The 15058-nt window shown below is 41.5% G+C and overlaps 1 protein-coding gene across 1 annotated transcript in view; it reads left to right on the top strand.

The window, feature by feature from the left end:
* The first annotated feature begins 348 nt into the window (after window positions 1–348).
* SNRK (SNF related kinase) overlaps window positions 349–15058 on the top strand; it is a 44723-nt gene continuing 30013 nt past the window's right edge. Inside the window, exons 1-3 of the mRNA XM_054057860.1 lie at window positions 349–529; window positions 12815–12913; window positions 14239–14932. Of these exons, the coding sequence (XP_053913835.1) occupies window positions 14344–14932 (589 nt within the window). The 5' untranslated portion in view covers window positions 349–529; window positions 12815–12913; window positions 14239–14343. The remainder of the gene's footprint in view (window positions 530–12814; window positions 12914–14238; window positions 14933–15058) is intronic.

Below are 15058 nucleotides of genomic sequence, written 5' to 3'. Positions count from 1 at the left end.
CCTCTCCCCTCTCGTCTCCCCCCGTCTCCCTCCCCCTCTCCCCCCCTCCCCCGCCTTCCCTCTCCCCCTTCCTTCCCTCTCCCCCTCCCTTCCGCTTCCCTCTCCCCCTCCCCTCTCTCTCCTCTCCCCCTCCCCTCTCTCCCCTCTCCCTCCTCTCCCCCTCCCCTCTCTCCTCTCCCCCCTTCCCTCCCTCCCCTCTGGCCCCGCCTCCCGCCGCGCTGCCCCTTCGCCCATTGGCCGGCCGTGACGGCAGGGGCTCTGCCCCCGGGCGGCGCATGCGCAGATAGCTGGCGGCGGCCGTGCTGGCGCTGTGCCCGTGGCCCCGCCCCTTCCCCCCGCCCCGGGCTCCCCCCGCGCCGCCGCCGCCGTTGTTGTCAGTCGCGTCTCGGAGCGGCCGCAGCGTGAGGCAGCCGCGCTCCGTTCCCTCCCGCGGGGTGTCCTTCTGCCCTTCCTCTTCCTCCTGTCCCCGCTGCAGCGGCCGCTGCCCATGCGGGGGGCGGCGCGGGGCGCGGCGCCGCTGCTGCGCACGGTGAGTGCGGCCGGGGCCGGGCCGGGCTGCGGGTGGGCTCCCTTCTCCCTTCTTTTCCCTGTTTATCCCGATGGCGGCCTCGGGGAGGGGGAGGGGGGAACGACGTGATTCCCGGTGCTGCGGGGCTCGAGGAGCGGGATGGGCGACGGAGGAGAGAGTACGACCGACTCGCAGTCCCCGTGCCCTTCCCGCACCGCGGGGGCAAAGCGGCGGCCAGGCAGGTGTCCGCGTCCCCCCCGACCGTGTCCCTGTGCCCTCGCCACCCGCAGCGTCCCCGCACCGGCGGAACGGTGGCAGCGTGAGACAAACGCTCCTTCCCCAACACCATCCTGCCGCCCTCGGCAGTGCCGTGCCCATATCCGTGTCCATATCCTGGTCCATACCCATGTCCAGTGTCCGTATGTGCATCCGTGCCCATGTCCGTGCCTCTGTCCATGTCCCTACCCGTACCCGGGTGGCCTCGCCACCCGCAACGTTCTTGCACCATGGGAAAACTGGCAGTGTGTGACACCCCCCAAACTCGCCACCCTCAGCAGCATTGTGTCCGTGTCTGTACCCATGTCCATATCCTGATCCATACCCATGTTCAGTGTCCATAACTGTGTCCCTACCCATGTCCATACCCGTACCCGTGTGCCCTCAGCACCCGCAGCATTCCTGCACCATGGGAAAACTGGCAGTGTGTGGCCCCCGTCCCCAACCCATCACCCTCAGCAGCGTCGTGTCCGTGTCTGTACCCATGTCCATACTCGTGTCTGTGCCCATGTCCATATCCTGGTCCGTATTTATGTCCAATGTCCACGTCCATACCCATGTGCCCTCACCACCCGCAGTGTTCCTGCACCGCAGGAAAAGTGGTAGCGTGCGACCCACCCCAAACCATTGCCCTCGGCAGTGCCGTGTCCATGTCCATACCCGTGTCTGTGTGCCCTCGGCAGTGCCGTGTCCATACCCGTGTCATCTCCTGCCCTAGAGCAGCCTTTCCACACCACAGGGTCACCGCAGGAAAAGCAGCAGTGTGTGTCTGTGTCCACACCGCTCTTGGTAGTGCCCTGTCTGTGTCCGTGCCCATGTCTGTACTTATGCCCGTGTGCCCTTGCCACCTGCACCATGTGCACAGTGCAGGAAAAGTGGCAGCGTGTAGTGTATGTGTCCCCTCCACCCTCGGCATCACCGTGCCCATGTTCATTCCTGTGTCTTTGTGCTCTTGCCCCCTCCCTGGAGCAACGTTCCCACACCACAGGGTCACCGTGAGAAAAGCGGCAGTGCATGTGTGACCTCCCCCAACCCGCTGCCCTCATCAGCGCTGTGTCCGTGTCCATACCTGTCCTCTTGTGCCCCCACTACCTGCACTGTGTGTACACAGCAGGGTCACCGCGGGAAAAGTGGCAGTGAGTGTGTGTGTGTGTGTGTCCCCACTGCCCTCGGTAGTGCCGTGTCTGTGTCCATACCCATGTCCATAACTGTGCATGTGTGCCCTCACCAGTCGCAGGGTACTCGCACCACGGGAAAAGGGGCAGCATGTGACCCCTCGCAACCTACCACTCTCGGCAGTGCGGTACCCGTGTCCATAACTGTGCCCGTGTCCATACCTGTGCCCATGCCCCCTCACTGCTCGTCCTGGAACAGCATTCCTGCACTAGTGGGGTTACCGCGGGAAAAGTGACAGTGAGTGTGTGTGTGTGTGTGTGTGTGTGTCCCACCCGCTGCCCTTGATAGCACTGTGTCCATACCCACACCTGTGTGCCTTCACCACTTCCTGTCTATTCCCATATCCATATGTATGCCTGTGTCCATGTGCCCTCACCACCCACAGTGTTCCCGCATCGCAGGGTCACCACGGGAAAAGCGGCAGCAAGTGTAAACCCTCTTCCCCCCGCCAGCCACCCGCTGCCCTCGGCAGCCCCGCCTCGTATTTTCTGTAGCTTGGAAAAAAACCAAACCAGATAAACAAGCGAGGCAAAAGCCCTCCAGTGAGAGAATCGGTCCAGTCACGGGTGTGCTGTGGGGGAATGACAGTGCATCTTGTCCCTCGGAACGAGGTGTATAGCCAACAGGTTTGCTCAGCCTGCAAGCTGGAGTCTTTTCTGCTTGCAGGGTTGGAGAAAGCCCCTGAGAGAGGCTGGAAGGGCGAGTATGTACCCCTTGTTCTTTGTCAGTATGGGCATTGCTTTGCTTATAACATTGGATTTACTGCCTTTATATTACTATAGAAATCGGTTGGATAAGTAGGTAAGTCCTGGAGAGAGGTTTTTGTGCTTTTTGCTAGGTGGGTTTTGGGGCCCAGATGGTATTCCCCTAGTTAAATTTATGGCAGATGATTTTTAAAGGTGTTTGTGGTTGATGTACAGTCTTGTGATAGCTGAAGGACAGATAAGTGTGGTTGTTGGTGAGGTGTTTTTTTTTTTTCAGACTGAACAAAGTATCAGAGAACATCCACTGGGGAAAAAGGCTATATTGGCCTGAGAATGGCTGGCGACAAGGGTGACCTATTTTCAGACTGGATATTTTTGTTGTTAAGTGGTGTTAGAACACCTGTGAAGGAGAAAGCTTTACATAGGATATGGAAATATAAAAAGCTTTGCGTTTTTGCTTATGCATGGATAGTTTCTTGCTGATCATCTCGCTTTCAAGAGCTTATTAAGGGTAGATACGCAAAGAAGTGGTTTCCTCAATGGTACCATTGCATTTTCTGGAGCAGCTGAAGTATACTGGGTATGATTTACAGCCATCTAGCATGAATGAATTCCATGCAAGTCTGCTTACGCCTGCCCTCTGTAGTGCAGTCACTTCTTAGTCATATAGTCTGCTTTTTTGGAGTTGTTTATTATGGATATATTTAGATCTTCGGGCTCTGGGGAAGGACCAGTTTAATGAATCTCAGCAAAATGAAATCTGTACGAAAGTGTTTACAAGCAAATGGCTGTTTTGTTAGGTTTAAGCAGTTCTTGCAAGGCACGCACCAATAGGAACTGGGTTAGTGTATGATGGCTGTTTTTGGATAGATATATCACAGACAGTGGAAATTTGGCTGGTAGTTATTTTTGTACTGTTACTGATCCTTAGAAAGAACAGGTCTGAAACAAACTTACAAGAGCTAACAGTCATTGCTACATAAGGCAATCAATAAATAGACTCACATTTGACCCTTTTGCTTCTAGTACATGAAAAAAAATCCAGGTTTGAAGTCTTAAAAACGTGCAGTTTTGTTTCAAATTTTTTCCTGAATATTGTAAATTACCAGGAAAGTGGTAGAAGGATGGCATAGTTTTTCAAGTGACTGAGAAGAAAAGCTGATGCTGGAGTAGTGCCTGGTACAAAAGGTACCACACTCATCTGGCTCTTTTAAGAGAATCTTTGTGATCCATAACTGAGGCTTCCTACAAAAACAGGAAAAAGGGAAGATGATGTCTTAAATGGATTTAGTGATAAAATGTAAAATGATTTGGCTTTTTTTTTTTTCTTCTTTCTACACAATTAAGAAGCAAGAAGGTACAGATTGAGTTTTGGATACTAAAGTTTCTGTATTGGTTAGTGAATCATCTTGCTTTGAGAACTAATATTCCCATGTGGTGTAGGGGGTTGCACTATAGGTTCATAGTTTACTTTCTGATTACTTTAATCAAATAGCATGTTAAGAGTATGCATGTTAAGATGCTACTGCAGATATTCTTGTACTTGCAGTAGTTATCTTCCTTGTGTGCTATTCTGACCAACCTGGTCTCTCCTAAGGCTCTAACTCCCTGCCTTTGGTACCATATTTGAGTAATTCTTTTGTAGTCTACATCTTGAATGTATCATTGCCCTTTTTATCCCACTAGCAACCTTAATGCCAAACTGGTGCCTTTGTCTTGCTTTGTTGTCTGCCTTGCTTTCAAGGGCATGGTATCCTGCTGCAGCTAGCTTTTTTCCTCAGAATGTGTATGTCTCCTGAAAAAATGTACTACTTCTCTTGGATATTGTCTGCTTTCAAAATTCCACTGAAATGTTGTAGCTATAAAACTTCTTGATGAACTTCTGTCCGTTCCTACTTAACAGTGTTTTCCAATTGTGTCTTAGAATAAGAAAATGATGAAATGATGATTCTGATCAGGGACACTGCCTTTTGTGTATAGGGCTGAACTGCAGTGAATAAACTGACATTAAATTGCGTAAGCTCCTAACTTTAGTAACCTGTGGGGTTCTGTGCATCTTCCTTGTCACACTACTTCCTAGTATTTAACTGGAATGCTACACTTCTGTAATAATGTAAAGTAGCTGTTGTTTTAATATACATAACAGCATTATGTAAGAGCTTAAGAGGATTTGAAAAACTGTGTATTCATTTACATTTCTAGGATAACTTACCCTGGCAGAGTTCTAGTATGCATAAGTTGATTAAGTCACCAATGTTAAGAACTTAATGAGGAGAATACACTGTGCAGTTTTTATATTTGTAAACTATAAAACAGAGCATGTTAGCTTTCTGAAAAGCTGAATTTCTCAGTTGTACAGTGATCATCTACAACAGTGTCGGGAGGTATGTGCATTGAATTTGACAGGCTGCTTTTTACTGTTTTCTTCATGTGTTCTCCTAAGCAATCTCCTATCTGGTTACTGACTGGACTTAAACCAACTTTACTTGAGAGGTAAGATGAGATAGCCTAGACTTTTATAGTTTTAGATCATGTTGAAGCATGGTGTATTTCAGGTGTCCTCCAGTTTCAAACTAACTTAGGAGGCTATAAATCAGGATAAAGTATTGAAACTGAGTAACTGTAGATTAGGGGTTTAAGTAATTTGTATTCTAGTTGGAAAGTGTCAGTATCTCAGAGGCAACTTAAATCAATTCAGTATTTATGTTACCAGGTGTATTGTTAAAAAAGTCAAACTGACATTTAAGCTCAAGATACTTCTCAAGGCATTTAAGGAAATTTTTATTGCTGGTAATAGGTGCTAACAGTATGTACACGTATTTGCATCTGAATACTCATATTTGAGATAGCGTTTTATGCTTGCACCTCCATTGATACAGAATAAAAATCTTATTTGTGATTCTGAATTTACACTACAAAGATGACGAGAGGTGTTTCAACAGTGGTAACTTATTAAAACGTTAAACCACTCTGAAGTGCTCATTGATTAGTGGTAGAATGTTTACAGCTCCTGTTAGTGGTCTTTGCCATGCTGTCTGGCATGAGAAAATTATGTTGTAATGTTAATAAGTAGACATTTGAAAAAGGTGAAACACTTCTGAGAATTCAGGAACATGAAGTGGATGAGGCAATTCCTCTGAAAAAGTCCAGATTGGTGGAAGAGAAATCTGAGTTGTTCGTTTTTCACAGAGTTCCTGCAGAAGATTTAATGGAAATGAAGGTGTACTGCCCTGTCTAAAAGATAGTGATACCATCATGAATCACAATAATATGACTTCTGTCTGATATGCAAAGTATTTCTTCATTGTTTTTCGTGTTCCAAGTTAGTTGAGGGAAGGGAGGAGAGAAGAAATAAGGAAAATGTGATGACATTTAGAGTATTAAACCCTTCAAGAAGGTACTTGGATTTTGCTTATCAAACTTGATAATGTATCATTTGGGGATAGGGAGTCTTAAGTACCTTGAGTTATATCTGCTCCTTCTAGAATAGTTGACTGAAAAGCTTGTTGGTTTCTGTAATCTTCAGGCTTCTTTGATTGCAGATCTTGGTTGGTTAGGTTTATGAATGTATGTAACGAAGATACCCATGTTAATTTCCTGTAGCTGAGGAGAAATTTTTCTTTCAGTGGGAACAGCAAAACATGATAATTTCAATTGAAACTAATTTTATTATGTATAATGACATCACTGGGTCGGAGCAAAGTCTTGTTCTCATAAACAGATACAAAAAGAAAGTATGAGCAGAATATCACAAAATTTGGAGCAAGTCCTCTTTAAAAGAAATTATCATATACTACTTTGCAGAAGATAATGGACATGGCCATTTGGGAAGATCTGGTATTCTTCTTCTTCTCTGCATTAATACTTTAAGAGCAGCTTTAGATCATAAGTGCTGTATTGCTGAAGTGTCTGATATGTGAACAAGGTGGTAGTGGTGTCTCTATTATCTTTTTCATTTGTTTAGCTACATACTGGACTGGAGAGTAGGCGCAGGAGGAAAACAAGGGCAACATGGAATTAATTGCTTTTGGAGCTGTGGCTGTTGTAAGGACTTTAAATGTTGTAAAGCTGTTGCTGCGTTCTCAGATCCATAGGGTGGATTGCATTTATCTTGTGTAATACCTCTTCTTAGAAATGGAAAGTGCCTTGTGAACTGCAGTGATGATTAGCATGGTTATGAAAGTATCTTGCGCTTTTAACGCATTTCACAACTAGAGGCAGTTGGAACCAATGCCAGTGACTCCTAATGATGGGTTTGTCAATAGATTGTAGTTTGATCACTCTTAGCGCCTCTATCCTCTTCATAGCTTTGTCATCTAGTCTGTAATCATAATCTTGCTATTACTACCTACTATCTTGCTATTGCTTTGCAATATATACCTACTTCAGTGTTGTCTGTATTTTTCCTCATTCACTTACATGTTGTGAAAGAAAAAGGAAATACACATTCTTGACTTCTAAAGTGGGGGGGTGTTGAAGGACCAATTCAGATCCAGTGGCTTTTTGCACTTTTTTGCACTTCATCATTGAAGATGATAAGATGATTCTGACAAAGATGTCAGCTACATAGTGGGGTTTCTACAACACAGTTCTCAAATCTTAGTGTTCTCTTTACTAGTGTTCTGCAAACCACTTACCACACATTTGCAAACTCCTGTGGAAGAGGAAAGCTTAAACAACACAAGTTGTTGTGACTGCACTGTGACTTCAAGAAAAGACAATATTAGACAGCAATCTATATATCTGAGTGTATGGGGATTTCTAAGAAATAAATGTATTATCTAATTGACAATATCCTGAATTGTGCATCATATTTCTTAAGTTCAGTTTTTCTCATGCATTGACACTTCCTCAAAGTCTTGCTCTTAGGACTTGGGTCATGCAGGCTGTCATAATTTTCTGTTACAAAATAGCATTAGTAAATTTTATTTCTTCTCAAATCTGTAATGCTACCTCCTGTCCCCAGGCTTTTGTTTATAGGTCCAAGAGCAATGCTTTATTAAGTTTATTGGTCTGCCAAATATTTCTACTGCTGGCTGTTTACTGGATGATGAACCTTAGAGTTGAAGCATTCTGGTTAGCATTTTCGTTTTGTTTCTGGACTCTAAGAAGAGCTAAGACTTGACATCAGTAGCTCTGCTGCCTGCAGTATATTCTACAGTAACGAAATAGTGATATTTCACTACAGGCTTCCAAAATGTTTAATGACAAAATTCCATCAGCAATTTCATCAGCAAACTTCATCTCATATCTTTTCAGAGCAAAATTCTGAACACTGTTTAGAACTAGGGAATAACATTAAATTGTGCAGGTTAATTCCTTTTATGTTTGGAACATAGAACTACTTGAGAACTCTGTCATTTTAGGTGTATCCATGCTGAATGGTGGAGAGATGCACTTGATATATTTTGACACTGCAGGGTGAGTTGGATTCTGACACTGGAGAGTACAATGAGGCTTAATATGAAAGTAGAAGTGTGTGTACACCTTAAAATCTACTGCAGTGTTTTATTGTGGAATCTGTCAGGAACAGGAGAGTTTATGGAGTTTTTCATCAGCAGAGGGGAAGATGTGCATGTATGCAGTTGTACAGTCATGCAAAGAGGGAAATAAAGAATTAGATAGCGTTGTACATACAAGGGCTGAGTTGTAACACTGCTGCCCCCACCCTCCAAGAATGTCACATCTGCAAAGCATGTGGCTGTACGGCAGGTATAGATTGCTGCTGTTTCTTTGAGTACCATTGACTAGAAGTTGTGAAGGCTTAGGCCTCGGGAAGGTTGGAGAGGAAGGACTTTGCTGGGCTGTGACATCTCTGTGTGGAAGCAAAGGAAGAATATGGGTTCTTGGGATCTTAAGTCCCATGTTCTGTCTTGAACATTCATGGAATATTGGGTAGTGTGAGGCTTAAAGTTTCAAATACTCTGGAGGAATTGAATGATGGCTAGTTTTCAGAGCATGTGGCATGCATTAAATGTGTATGTTATTCACACTGCAGTCTTGCAACACTTTGTACCTGTCTCTAGTGTCTTGGTTCTCCCTCACAGGGAAAACAGATTGACACACTGGTGAAGGTGTAACATCATCACAGATAAGTAGTGGCTCATATAGTGACAAATATAAAGGTTCATGCATTAGGCTGTGAAGGTGTCTTACAGTAGGGTAGCAGGTAAATATTGATAGGAGATATTGGAAAAAATGTGAAAAATTATACTTGCACGGTTTGTATACTGAGTTGATGTTTCCCTCTGTTTGCTCTTAGATTCTAAAGATTTGTACAAATTGCTTTCAGAGTAAAAATATTGCTTCTGGATCTCTGATCAGTTTATGTCAAATTTTGGTTTACAGTTTCTAGGAAGAATATCAATGTAAGTCTTGCTTTCAACCTAGAATTATGTAGTAAATAATCAATATAAATACTGTTATTCATCTGAGACAAAAGAGAGAAAAAGGAGAAACAGGATGAAACCGATTTAATCTGTCTTGTGGATGTATGTAATATGTACATTCACTGAAATAGTCATCCTAAGCTCCTGTTACAGAAAATGAAAATGTGTGCTTTTAAGAAATTATTCATTTGATCTGTTTAGCTATCTGCTTTAGGGTGCAATTTATTTTATCATACACTCTTATCTGTGTTGACTGAATCTCTATTTATCATGAAGGGAGACAGGAATGGTTAGCTGTCTGTGGATGAAGGAGTCCCAGTGAAGATTACTTCAGCTTTTATGTCTGTTGGCCTGATAATGCAGGGAAGTTTTTGCATTGATAACATTATAACATTTTGTTGAAATGGGAACTTGAATCTTCATTTTCTGAAGAAAGAAGCTAATACATACATTAAGATAAGATGAACTAGGCTGCTCTTGCATGTGATGTATAATATAATGAAACTTTCTGGACAGGATGAATTGCTTGAAGAAAAACCACTGTCTCTGAAACATGCTGCTTTTCTAAACAGATCTATTAGAGACCTATTCATCCATCTTGAGGAGACAGTTGAATTACGGTACTGTTGTTAAGCCTCTTAATAGGATGATGTGATATTACAAAACGGCCTCTGCAGATCTCCATTACAGGGGCTGTTTGCAGTATTTTGTGGGATAGGATGCATGAGCTTCTCTGAAAGGAAGGATCTGTTCTGAATCTATTTACTGGTAAATATCTACATGGTATGAAATGAGTATTGGGGGTGCAGCTGAATTCTGGTGTAGATAAGGAAAACTTCATTTTTAAAACCAAATTTAGCCACATGGATTAAATGCTGCTAATGGTTAGTAAGCTCATCAGCTAGAAACCCCAAACTCTCTTGTGCTGAACAATGAACTTATAAAGAACTTGAATTAAAACAAAGACAGGTAAGTATTTTCTGTGCTGTCTTTTAAGTGCTTCTCCTCAGGCTGCAGTTTCACTTGCTGGCAAGGTATGGCTGCTTGAAATTGTGTTTGTTGCATGTTGCAGCTTGCAGCTCCTTCGTTTGGTAAAAGTGTTCAAGAGGTCATATTGTAAACTGGAAGACTGATCTGTCATTAAACCCAACCCTGTTTTGGAGTACGATGGTAGTAAATGTGTTAAATCTGAAAGTTTTGGGTGATTCCATTTATAGTTAGCCCCGAAAGTTTTACTGATGTAACTAAGGAGACAGCTGCAAAGAAAGGGTCGCAAAGAGGCTTCATCTCAAAAGCTGGTACCTTGTGAAACTGTGCTCTAAGTTGTTCCTTACGTGCTGTCAAAATTCTGCTTTTTTTATTCTAGAGAGAAACAGAAAAAAGTACTTCTCCGGTACCAATATTTTTAAAAGTATTGGTACAGCAACTCTGACTCTTTAGACAGCATATTTAAAATGGAATCAAGATTTGTATCTAAATGCACGATGACAGTCTTGCATCCATTTCCTACTACTGAATGGTTCTTAATTTTTGTATGTTCACTTCTAAGTATGCATGTGTCTAAGATCATTGTATTTAGCTGTGGGAGCTTTGTCTGAAGATTTATTTTAAAACAAAGGATTTAAAAGTTAGTTGGCTTGTTATTGTGGAGATTTTATGTTAAACTGTTAATGAAAGTCTATAAATTTTATTTCAGCTACTGAGGCTGCAATATTAGTAGATGTAGTTTACCATCCATTTCTGTAAGCTTTTATCCTGTTGATTACTGTCTGTGTTTCTCCATGGTTTAAGCATAACTTATTTTTGCTTGAATTTTGTTGACAGGTTGGTGTTTATGTGTATTCTGCCATTTAGAGATAAATCATTTGTTGAGTTTGTAAAAAGGTGGTTGAAAATGTGCCAAGTGAACAAAATAATTAGTATAAATCTTTACTTACTGCTGAGCATTGTAGTTATTTAAATTGAGACAAGTTGCTTTCTATTACGTCTGGCTGGGTTTGCTCTGCTAGGGATGGAAACTTCTTGAATCTAAGAAAGAAAAGCTAAGTCAAAATAGAATGAGGCTTTTTTACCTCCATCGTTCTTACCTCTTCCAGTAATAAAACTTTGGTTTTGCCATGCACTAAGAAAGCTCTGTCTTGTCTGCGTGTGTTTTTGAGTCCAAGACTTCACAGAAAACTCTCTTAAAGCTTCGTCTCCTCCTCAGAGAGTAAAGTTGTTTAATGAATTTGTGTGAACAGAGATGTAAATCCTGAGGTTTGACATAACATTCAAAAAAGAAGTAGTCTGTAAAAACTTGAGCACTGCAGTTTGTGTTGTTGATAACTTCAATTGCATAGGGAATGGCTGTCTTTTTTGACACAACCTTTACTTAAAAAAAAGAAAAATTAAGGGTTCTAAAACTGTCCAGTACTTTAGCGTTAGATGTTGACTATGGGAGGCATTATGGGTAAAAAAGATTTGTAAGGAGAGGTGACGACCTAGTGACAATTAAACAAAGTTGTCTTTAAGTTCATGTGCTACTCTTTTCTTTTTATTTTATTTCTTTAATCCAGAAATGAAGAGTCTGATTAGGGTGTTGTGAAGGCAGCAGTTCTATAAAGCCTATTGCAGGGGGATATGGGTTTTTTTTAGATTTTTTTTTTTTTAAAATCCTTTTAGGATGGAGACTCTTGCTTCATACAGGTTAAGGTTAGACGGGTTATGTGTGTACATGGACTACTTTTCATTAGCCTGCGTTTTGGGGATTAGATCAGTATGATCAAACATTATACAACTATAATAAAGCATTACATGAAAACATTATGTCGGTGCTCAATAAATAACCAAATTGCCCTGAGAAATTAGTATAGAACAGACCAGAAAATGTGTAGAGAAAGGTGAGAAAAATGCTAAACCCTGTGGAATAACTTCTGTAAAAGGAAGGACAGCCTAGGATTTGTACAAGATAGAGCTGAAGCTACAAAGGGAGGAAGCTAAGACTGGGAGTTGCTTGAGGCAAGGTAAATAGAGTATGATGGTTCTTGTTTTGGAACAGATGGTGAATGAGAAAATGACCGAATTATCAGAGGATTAAAAACAAACAAGAGGAAGTGGTTCTTCTCACAGCATATAGTTATGCTACTAAACTCCTTGTAGAAGAGTGTTCTTGATACTAAAAATTGACGTGCTTTAACAAAGCACCTGCCCGGTTTCACAGGGAAGCTTTATTAAGCATAGAGCCGCTGCCCTCTGTAAAGAAGTGTTTGAATCTCTTAAGAGTAAATAATGAATCTGTCCTTATTTTTGTTTGCCATTGTACTGTGTTCTTCCCTATGCATCCTCCAGTGATTACTTACTGGGTAGGAGAGTGTGTGACGTGGGCATTTGGTTTAATTCAGTGTGCTCTAATCTAGTTTTGTACATTCTGGAATAAGGATGGGATGGTATTACATGGTTAATTAAGAGTGGTAGGGGGAAAGTAAGATGAGCAGTGTGGGATGTGTTGAGAAGCAGGTATGCCAACCCCTATTCTGATACTGTGTCATCTTCTAGTGAAGTGGAGTGGTTTTTGGAAGAGCATCTGAAACATAGTCCTTAGTAGCAGAATGAAAGGGTGCAGTAACACAAAACCCAGTGAAGTTTTTTAAAGCTTGATTATTATCTTTAAAGAAAAACAAAACAAAAAATCCACCCCCCGTTTATATCATAGTTACAATTACTCTGTTCCTTGTCTAAGTTATGAGTTTTCAGAAGCTGATTGATTTCGTTCAACTTTACAGGCGTGGAGGTCTCAAACTGAATTCCCAGAGACTTTGTGGAAGTAGAAAGCTGGATAGAGAAGAGGTTATACCATGGCTCCGACTGAGAGAAGCAGTAAGGTGAGCTTGTTAAACATCAGAGAATCCTCACAGGACCCCCAGCCTTGTAATTGAATCCATATGAAACCAGGTTCATTAGTTTCACTGCTGGTGAAATAACTTGTTTAGCAGGGAGTGTTTTTAATCTAATGCTTACATTTCAACTTGAGAATAGCTAATGTAAGGGCTGTTTGTTTGCCAGCTACCTTTTCAAAGATTTTCTTTTTGAAGTTCAGTTTTGAAACTGTGAAAATATATTCTAAAGAGCTATGTTTTCTGTATTTTGAGTTGGCAATAAGCCATCTAATTTTCATATTTCTAGCTACTTAGCACTCAGAGTGGGAGAAATGGTTAGCTTTTTGATAGCTGCAGATTTTTATTTAAAACTCACTCTATATTAAAGATGCAGGAAAAGTTTTTGGGAGATTTTGTCTGAAAGAAAATGGCAATGGGACATAAAACCTTCAATCCCAGGTTTGAATATGAACATTTTATAACTTGGATCCTGTTTGCTTAAATGCAAACTTAACTGGTAACCAGGAGTTCAGCACAAACAAGCTGAACTCTTGAGTTCTCTCCCCTTCCTTCCCACTCTTCTTCCCCTTCTCCTGACTCATTCCCAGGACTGCTCAACATATGCAGCCTACATTCAAACTTTTTATCACCAGTTTTTAGAACTCCAGTCAAAATATTTAGCAAGACATCTTATTTAGCAGTAAGAGTACATCTAACCCAAATGTTTCATTTCTGCCTTTAAAGCTTTATTCATTTGTTGTAATTACAGCATTAATTGATAATGCTCAAACTAATTAAAGTAACAAAATTAAGTCTTGTACATCAGTCTGAGCTTTGCTAAGCAGGAAACTGTTAGGATGGAGAAGGTAAGAATTCAGTCATGCCATCAGAGCTTTATATTAGAGCTGGGTTTTGCTGCAATGTGAAGGAGTATGCTGAAAATAAGATAAATCAAGAATGTTCCTCTTGTCAGTATTCTGTGCTACCCAACTGATTTCTAATGTAGCTGGAAAAGTTATAGATTTTGGCTTCTCCAGTTTTAACAGTCCTTATGAAGCTGACTTCTTCAAGTGTTGCTTGCAAGATTTCTAACTGAAGAACATAAACACCACTGACTTTTCAGAGAAATTTTCATTACTGCACTATTGAAATTCACTTTCTTCAAGCATACTGATAATGTGATTTCAGAAATCTGTTGGTTACTATAGCATGGCTTATCGAACCCTTTGCAAAAATGCCTGAAGAATTTCATAAGTAATCTGTAATAATGTGCCAATTTAATAATTTTGGTTATTTTTAAGCAAATATATAATCTTGTCTCTTTATTTTAGGTATGCTTGGCAGTGACAATGGACTACTTATTTGCATCAGATACTCTTATATGAAAAGATAACATTTCCAAAGAGCTTAAATATAATTTCATCTTCTGAAACAGAATGGCAGGCTTCAAACGAGGATATGATGGAAAAATTGCAGGATTGTATGACTTGGATAAGACTTTGGGCAGAGGTCATTTTGCTGTGGTCAAGCTTGCTCGGCATGTCTTTACAGGTGAAAAAGTAGCAGTAAAAGTAATTGACAAGACCAAACTGGACACTCTAGCCACTGGACATCTTTTTCAAGAAGTTAGATGCATGAAACTAGTGCAGCATCCCAATATAGTACGGCTGTACGAAGTGATTGACACTCAGACTAAGCTTTATCTTATCTTAGAGCTAGGCGATGGAGGAGATATGTTTGATTACATCATGAAACATGAAGAAGGTTTGAATGAGGATCTGGCAAAAAAATATTTTGCTCAAATAGTTCATGCTATATCCTACTGCCATAAACTGCACGTAGTTCATAGAGACTTAAAACCAGAGAATGTTGTCTTCTTTGAAAAACAAGGACTTGTGAAATTGACTGATTTTGGCTTCAGCAACAAGTTTCAGCCTGGAAAGAAGCTTACCACAAGCTGTGGATCTCTTGCGTATTCTGCTCCTGAAATTTTACTTGGGGATGAATATGATGCACCAGCAGTGGGTATGTCCTCTTTGAATTCAACTAGTAGTCTAAACTTAAGTACCAGGATGTTGTACCACTCTGCTTTCTGTTTCAAAATAATGCGATGTGTGGAAGCAAGCTAATTGGCAAGAAATAATATTGTAA

Source organism: Cuculus canorus, chromosome 2, assembly GCF_017976375.1.
Source record: "Cuculus canorus isolate bCucCan1 chromosome 2, bCucCan1.pri, whole genome shotgun sequence".
In the NCBI taxonomy this organism is placed as follows: Eukaryota; Metazoa; Chordata; class Aves; order Cuculiformes; family Cuculidae; genus Cuculus; species Cuculus canorus.
Note: the sequence above shows the minus strand (reverse complement) of the source record. Positions and strands in the feature narration are given on the sequence as shown.